Genomic DNA, 8,647 nt, shown 5'->3' with positions numbered 1-8,647 from the left:
TCAGCAGGAGGGCCCAACAATGACCTAAGTCTTGGTTTGAAAGATTTGGGGGGAGGGAGGCTGTGATGAAATTAAAGCCATATAAAGAACCACTAGAATCCTTACATTCTTCTGCTTCACCATGAGCCCAAGGAAGTGCAAAGCTATGCTGAGCAGACAGATGTAGCTGATTATGATGTATCCGTCCGTTTACTTTTTTTTTTTTTTAATTTATTTTTGGCTGCGTTGGGTCTTCGTTGCTGTGTGTAGGCTTTCTCTAGTTGCGGCGAGCGGGGGCTACTTTTCATTGCAGCGCACGGGCTTCTCACTGCGGTGGCTTCTCTTGTTGTGGAGCACGAGCTCTTGGCGCGCAGGCTTCAGTAGTTGTGGCGCACGGGCTCAGTAGTTGTGGCTCGTGGGCTCTAGAGCACAGGCTCAGTAGTTGTGGTGCACGGGCTTAGTTGCCCTGCAGCATGTGGGATCTTCCCGGACCAGGGCTCGAACCCGTGTCCCCTGCACCAACAGGTGGATTCTTAACCACTACGCCACCAGGGAAGTCCCCGTCCATTTACTTTTGAACATCATGCCTCTTTAAGAAAAAGAATATGTACATGTATAACTGATTCACTTTGTTATAAAGCAGAAACGAACACACCATTGTAAAGCAATTATACTCCAATAAAGATGTTTAAAAAAAAGAAAAAGAGTTGGCCTCTAATTAGTTAAAAATTGAGCCACTAAAACAAGGGCAAACATAACAAGACAGGAAGCTGTGCTTTTCCAAAGTGTGGTCCTGCGCCTGCCCACCTCAGACTCTCCTTGGAGTGACCACTAAAAGGAAGGTTCTTAGGTCTCACCCTGACCACCTAAATAGAGCCTCACAATCTCCATTTTTAACAAGCTGTCCAAGAGATTATTTGGCTTCCTAATTTGGGGGGAAATGGGCCTTTTTGCAGAATTGTTGAGGATTTCTTCTTTAGTGGAGTCTCAGCTGAATGTCAATTTCACCTCTATTTCACCTTTTAGGTTATCTCTTAAAATGTGCCACCTTCCATGTGTGAAGGGACTTTCCTTTCTTTAGCTGCAGTTTGCCCCCTTATGCCTTTGCCTAGGCATTTGTTGCCTCCTATAGCAAAATGGTGGAAGCAAATCATTCTAGGGCTATTTAGGGTATTTACCTGGTACTTCTGGAAGATTCAGTCAGTCAGGGAATTCACTTAGAGCCGTGTGTGGGAAATACTGATCCAAATGGATCAATGCGGCTGCTCAAGGAGCTCTTTGATGAGCTCAGATCTTAAAAGACTAGTTAAAAGCTGGAAAAATTAAGGGCAACAAAAAGGATCTATCATTTGTTGTGTTCAGAGCAGGGCCCAGGAGGCTGGAGTCACTGACCTGGAAGCATGGTGGGATATTAACAGGCAAGAAAAACAAAGGACTCCTGCACTGTCCTTACTCCTTCATCTTCACTGTTAAGGAGGACCATTTTCAGTGGAAGTGGTAGACCAAGAAATGAAACAAGCAGGAGGGTTTTGAAGGCCAAGGTAATTACCTGACATGATTTCAAGACTTCCAGTCCACACGAATTACATCAATCTGACGATACTGTCAATTCACTGTTAGATATTCTCAGGGATCACGGAAAAACAGCGGACGATCAAGACCAGTAAGTAACTGAGTTCCAAAAGTGCAAAAAGCGAACCCCATTAGTTTATGGAATACTGAGTTTGGCTTTGCTGGCAGGTAATATTCCAGAAGAAATGACCAGTCTGTGAGCTCTCGGGAAGGAAGGGGATCATATCAAATGAGTGGCTCGCTAAGAAAATAACGCTCAACCTCCGCTCCTTTGAAAAGGGGGCTGCTGGTACAGAAATGCCTGCGTGGACAGGGTGACTAGACTGCTGGAGGAGGGGTGAGGGGACGGGCGGGGTATTGGGAAGGGTTGCTAGCTCACTGGTGATGGTGATGAGCAAGGTTATGTGCGAGGAGAGGCAGACGGTCACTGCACTGATAGTGGTGGAACGTGGCTTTCTGGCAGTTCTGGATTTCAGTGGAGTGAACTCTTCAACATCATCTAGTAAGAGTCTCCTGGAGATGTGGATCGACAGGGTCCCAGATGGTGGAATAATCAGCAGTGAGAGGCCTTAAAGCACAGGAGCGGAGAACACAGACTTTGAAGTCAGAATTCTGAGCGACCATGGGCAAGCTGCTTGGTTAGACCCTAAGCCTGAACTTCCCCACGTGTGAAAAGAATATCACCCACCTCACAGAGCAGTTGGGAAGATCAAGTGAAGTGACATATGCAGAGTCTGAGGCGCACATCTGGCTACTAGCCCCTGTACATTTCTGTGGATCAGTGTCAACCTACCGGCGTTCCCAGTATCACACGGCTGGACCGTCGTTTGCCCCACTCAAAATTATAGTGGTGCCTCCCATGAGAATGCCGTGGGCACAGTGAATAATATTCACATTTAGCAGATGAATCCAGAACATACGTGGTGGGCAAAGTCCTGCTCAAAAGATGATGCTCCCAGCTGGATACAGTTGTTCAGATACCTTCAGACCAGCTCAGAAGTGATGTATTCCTGCCTGTTATCTGGTTAAATGTTTCCTTTAGAATGAATGCAGAATAATTCATCTGCTGAGCAGACATTCATTGAGCACCTGCTACTCATCAGGCACCGGGGAACAAAGGAGAGTGTGACACAAAGCTTACACTTAAGGAACGTACAGTCTCCAAGATGAGATGAATAAGAAAGGCAGTTTTAACACAAAATAGTGAATACATCACAGATATACACGGGGGCTGTGGGGAGTAGAGGAGCAGTGCACAGGAACTAGCCCAATTTGCAGAGGCGGGTGGAGGCAGTCAGAGTCCCTGGGAGAAGATAGCCAGCGTCTGAGCAGAGGCTTAAGGGATGAGCAGGAGTTGGGTAAAGAGGATGAGAGTGACAGCATTTTCGGCAGAAGGAACAGTATTTGCAAAGGCACAGATGGGAGTAACAGCAGGGTACGGTGAATGCCAGGAACTACAAGCAGTTTGGTGGTGTAGGAGTTTAAACAGGAGGGTGAGAAATGGGGGAAAAATACGCTAGCTAGAGCAACAGGACAGGAGCAGATAGCGGGGCAATTCCAGAGAAGGCCTTGGACTTCATCTTGTGGGTCATGGAGAACCCTGGCAGATATCAAGCACTGCAAGGACGCAATCAGACGGTGTTCTAGAAAGATTACTCCAGTGATTGCGAGGAGAATGAGATCGTCGGGAGACTGGAGTCAGAGAGATCAGTGCCAGACAGAAGATGCTGCTCCAAGATCAGTGTTGATAAGGAGGGAGGAAGGGCTACATACAAAAACTAAGGAGGCAAGCTGAACAGACCTGAGGACTGCTTGGACATGGGTGGCAAAAGGGAGAGGAGCTGCAGATGATGTATAAATGCTTACCCTGGTGAGAAAGAAGAGAAGTCAGGTGAAGTTACTGTGTTTTGTTTTTTTCAGTAGAAGAGGATAAATTTAAGTTTTGACATGTGACGTCTGAGGTGTACAAGGATATAGAGGTTGAAATGTCAGTATAAAAACTCACAGAGTAGTCTGCATTAGAAATAATAGCTTCAGAGTCAACAGCACTTATAAAATCTTGACAAGATGAGAAGGGCAGGTAGACTGTGATCAGGGAGAAAAGCAGTGGGCAGAGGAAGAACCCTGGGAGAACACCAATATTTAAGAGGAAGACAGAAGAGGCTGTGACAAAGACAGAAGAAAAAGTCCAAGGGCTAGAGAAGCAGAGATCACAGAAATCAAGAGATTAGTTTCAAGAAGCTGTGAGTGAGTGGTCACCACTGTCAAATGCAGTAGAGAAAGGTCCGCCAAGTTGAAGGATGAAAACCGTAGGCTTCCTTTAACAATTAATATGTATGCACACTGGTTAGACCTCTTGGTTGCAGACAACTGAATCCACTCAAGGTACTTCAGGCAGAAAGGTATTTATTAGAGGTTATTAGATAAGCGTACACAATCTCCAGGAGGCCACAGACACAGGTTTGGAGGTCTCTCTGCCGGGAACAGCAGCAATCGCCAGGGCAAACACCCACCCTCACCACAGGACTGTTACAGCGGAAGGCCCACTGCCACCTGTGATCAGAACCTTCACCAAAGCTACCCCAGATGAATAAACACCTCAGCCACGGAGCCTACAAAAAGGGCCACCCTTCCTAAGAGCAGCCTCATTCCAGGATGAGTTTACTCCATGCCACCTAACTGAATGTGCACCTTCAGACTTCCAAAGTCCCATCACCTACTTCATCCACAAATGATACCTCTTGTGCAGCATAAGGAAGATGATCCACTCAAGGTACTTCAGGCAGAAAGGTATTTATTAGAGGTTATTAGATAAGCGTACACAATCTCCAGGAGGCCACAGACACAGGTTTGGAGGTCTCTCTGCCGGGAACAGCAGCAATCGCCAGGGCAAACACCCACCCTCACCACAGGACTGTTACAGCGGAAGGCCCACTGCCACCTGTGATCAGAACCTTCACCAAAGCTACCCCAGATGAATAAACACCTCAGCCACGGAGCCTACAAAAAGGGCCACCCTTCCTAAGAGCAGCCTCATTCCAGGATGAGTTTACTCCATGCCACCTAACTGAATGTGCACCTTCAGACTTCCAAAGTCCCATCACCTACTTCATCCACAAATGATACCTCTTGTGCAGCATGAAAGGAAGATGGAGTCAAAAAAAAAAAAAAAAAAGCAAGAATAATCTTTATTCCTCACAAACACATTTGTAAAAATGTATCAATGAAATCAAAAGATTCAGAACACAATTATCTGTATGCAGCACATAAACTGAGGACCAAAACATCTGCTAAAAGGAAATACACCTGTAAACATGTATCTTAGGGAGCGTTTATAGGTGATCAACTCCACTGTGCACGGTGTGCAGCTGATTCCCTCCTTCTGGATAGATTTTTGTGGTAACCAAAAAAAAAAAGAGATCAGATTTTGGCAATAAACTATCTCAAGGGAGGGAAACACATTTTTTTTTTAAAAAAAGGCTTAAAAGGGCCAAATTACAATTACATATATAAAAAATGGCACAAGAATGGATTTCACAAAAATACTAAGGAAAGTATCTCAGGCCTATGTATCAGGAGGAAAAAAAGGTCTTACTCGGGGGCTTGAAACGGGGGTGGGAAATAAAGAGTTTGGTATTGAGTTCTACCCTAAAAGGCAACATATTGATTTCTGGTTCTACAGAAAGACTGTGCAACACCCTCCTATCCTCTTGCACGGGATGCTTTGGCACAACTTCACTAAAATTTTACACGCTTCAATTTGAGCCATAAATGCATCTCATATTGCATGTTGCTTCTTAAAAGAATGAAGCCTAGGATAAAAACCAACCCTCGAACTCTATGTATTGACAGTGTGCATTCATAATTATGTCTTCTGAAAGCACGCAAGTTAGAAGCACCAATCGTTAAGACATTAAAAAATTATTCTTGTACTTGAACAGCAACTTCTATAAAAATAAAGGCTATGTGATTTCTGATTAATGAAACTGCGAGAATTCAAAATGACTAAACTGCTTTAAGATAGGAAATTCAAAATCTCCCTGTACTGATATAACCTTTAACATGTTATATACTTTATTCAGCTTTTGAAAGAGGTAACCCTCTGTTAAAGAAGGTGTGAATGTTATGTCCTCAGCCTAAGAATATTAAATGTTGATAAATCACAGAACTGTAGAGCTAGAGAGGACCTTGTGATCATTTAGTCCAACTTGCTCTTTTCAGACGGGGAAAATGAGGCCAACAGAGGGGAGATGGTCTGTCCAAGATCACACAATGGCAGAGGCTGGGCCCCCAGTGACCTCAGTTCCCACCGCTGTACTATATGGTACTCTCTACGGAGCGATCTTCCCAAGTTTTTCTGGTTTTCTTTGGTCCCATTCATTAAATAACAAAGAAACATCAGGTACACAGCAATACGATAAACACAGACTTATACTCCAATTTTAAAATCAGAATATCAAAACGATTCCTGAGCCTTTAACTAGCTTCATTTTTTGAGAATGCAGTCAACAGTAAGTTAGGACTACCTATTGGGGTTATTTTCAAATATTTACACAGACACTGAAAACACCTTTCAGAACTATTCCTAGAAGACATTTCTACAAACACGTCCACGGGATGCCAAGACACTTTCCATGGGATGTAACGAAACTATGATGGTGAATGGAAGTAAGACGCTTCAGTATCTCAAAGTGCAGTCATGAGTTTATCTCGATACATCGTACTTTGCATTCCTCCTAAGTTCTTCTGGTTCTGGTCGTGGACATAATCGAAATGGCTGTCATCTCCACTGGCCGATGCTTTCCAATGCGGCCTGTCATCCTGAAAGGACGGCCTGTTTTGTTCGCAGAGTGAGTGGTCAGTGGGGGTATGAAGACAATTCAGAGAGGTGAGTGAGACAACACAAGCACAAAGGAAATGGACAAGAAAAACCATGAACCACATAAATGGGGATGGCTTTCAGATGGAAATGAATGGATTTTCTACTTTCGAGTATTTAAAAAATTCAGATGTGGGTCCTCTATCAACTTCCAAGTTGAGAACAGCTCTGCCCATGGCTGTGCCATCATCCCTCAAAGGGTGTCTGATGATCAAGTCAGTCTGGGGAAAGCTAGGTGGTGGTGAAAAAGGTTCCTTTTCTACGGGAATTCTCAAGAACTGTTGTCATGTGAATGGACACTGTGAACGCCTCATGCAGCATTTTCCAAAAGTGCTGGACCAAATAATTCTCCTTTCCTGGAGAGTCTGATAAAACACAATATGTTGGGAACCACCCCCAGAGATTCTGATGCAGTAGGTCTGGGGTGGGGCTGGGACTCTGCATGAACAAGTTTGCAGGTGACACTGATACTGCCAGGCAGCAGGGCCACCTGCAAGCAGCACCGGTCCAGCCTCCCTAGCATTCCCAGCCAGGTCTGCCTCACAAGGAAACCAATACGGTAAAACAGGCAAAAATAAGTGCTAAATTTTATAAACACAAGGTTAAATTAAAAAGCATTTCTATAGGTCTCTCTGTGTCTCATGTCTGGAAAGGAAACGGCCTTTGCAACACAGAAACATTCAGAAGTATTACTTCACTAGTTTAACTTGCTTTTAAATGTTACATGTATCAAGTGCTTATGATCAGACTGCACTGTTGTCCTACAGGATCCCCAGCAAACTTGGTCAGAACTATCAAGAACTAACTGCTCTCATTTGCCCTGTTCTCAATGGATTTATTCCCATCACTCCATTCGCCGCACTTTCTCAAGGAGCAAGGCTAGCAGTCTCACTAAGAAATAACTTTATGCAAACTGAATTCACCAACTATGTTTCTGAAAGAGCTTCACACATAAACACCAATTAAGACTGATCTGAAATTCAAATCATGAAAGGAACGTTTGCCTTTACAAAGCTGGCATTAAAAAAAAATCTCAAGCTTAACTGTAAATGCAACAAGGCAGGTGCCAGTTTACTTAGGAAGGACTGTGGTAGGTTAGGGCAGAGGTGGGTAAACACGGCCCTCAGCCTAAATCCCACACTGTCTATTTTCATAAATAGGCTTTATGGGAACACAATCAGGCCCATTCACTTCTGTATCATCTGTGGCTGCTTTCAAGCTACCATGGCAGAGTTGAGTAGTTGTGACAGAGACCACAAAGCTGAAAATACTGACTATCTATCTGGCCCTTTACAGAAAAAGTTTACCGACCCCTAGCTTTAGAAAAAGATCCATCACCACAAAAAGCAACCCTCCACCCCATCCCTGGGAAAAAAAAAAAAAATCCTTTCAAAAAATCCCACAACAGAAGTCCCTGAGCTTTAGTCTTATTTTTAGTAAATGAATTCTCAGGACGGGAAAAGGTTACTTAGAAATTTTAAGTAACATTTCAAACATAAAACCAAACCCCAAATATCTGAGGTTAGAATGACTAAAACAAAACAAAACAAAACAAAAAACCCCACCCAGTTCATCTTTATTTCATCAAGCATAACTTTAGTAAATCCAGACCCATCACCGGCTTATTTTGCTTTGCAAGCTATTCATCTCTTCCGGGACAAGACAACTCTTTAACAGCTGTTTCTGATGCAGAATTTCAATTCATAACTAAGTTGACAAGGAGAGCTTGGGAAAGGACGGCTCTATGAGCTCAGGTACTTACCTGATGTTTGGAGAGTGCGGGTGCCACCGAGGCTGGCTGGGGTGAAGATTGGGGTGATACTGAGGCTAGAAATAAAACACCAAACTCGATTATTAGATGCCCTTTGCTTTCAATGGTCTTCACCGGCTGTGAATGGAGAGGCTCTTACTGAACCCTGGCTGGGGGAGTGCACGTTTCCCAGGATATCACGTTTCCCCCGTGACAAAGGCTGGGGGCTGCCCTCCAAGAAGAAAGCGGAAGGCATCTGCCTTGAAAGGGTGCCCTAGAGCGCCCAGGCAAGGCAATACTCATCTCTCCCAAGGGAACCCACGGAAGGGGCCAGAGAGACGGAGAGAATGCGGGTAATTTATTCTTTAGAAACAATTTCTGCCGTTGCTGAAACTGACAACAACTGTGTGTAAACAGTTACATCTGCAAACAGACAAGGACTGGACAGAGGATGCCAAGGCAGCAGG

The 8,647-nt window shown here is 44.3% G+C and overlaps 1 protein-coding gene across 2 annotated transcripts in view; it reads right to left on the bottom strand.

Moving 5' to 3' along the window:
• Positions 1-8,647, bottom strand: part of EPB41L4B (erythrocyte membrane protein band 4.1 like 4B) — a 148,371-nt gene that overhangs the window by 59,770 nt on the left and 79,954 nt on the right. Inside the window, exons 15-16 of one of the 2 annotated variants that reach the window (XM_007449794.1) lie at positions 8,193-8,257; positions 6,238-6,385 (exon numbers count right to left, since the gene is read on the bottom strand). In XM_007449794.1, the coding sequence (XP_007449856.1) occupies positions 6,238-6,385; positions 8,193-8,257 (213 nt within the window). Of the gene's footprint in view, positions 1-6,237; positions 6,386-8,192; positions 8,258-8,647 lie in introns of those variants that run through there. The other variant, XM_007449793.1, reaches the window with a different exon arrangement.

This window comes from Lipotes vexillifer, unplaced genomic scaffold (assembly GCF_000442215.2).
Source record: "Lipotes vexillifer unplaced genomic scaffold, Lipotes_vexillifer_v1.1 scaffold230, whole genome shotgun sequence".
In the NCBI taxonomy this organism is placed as follows: domain Eukaryota; kingdom Metazoa; phylum Chordata; class Mammalia; order Artiodactyla; family Lipotidae; genus Lipotes; species Lipotes vexillifer.
This window is presented reverse-complemented; position numbering and strand designations above follow the sequence as displayed.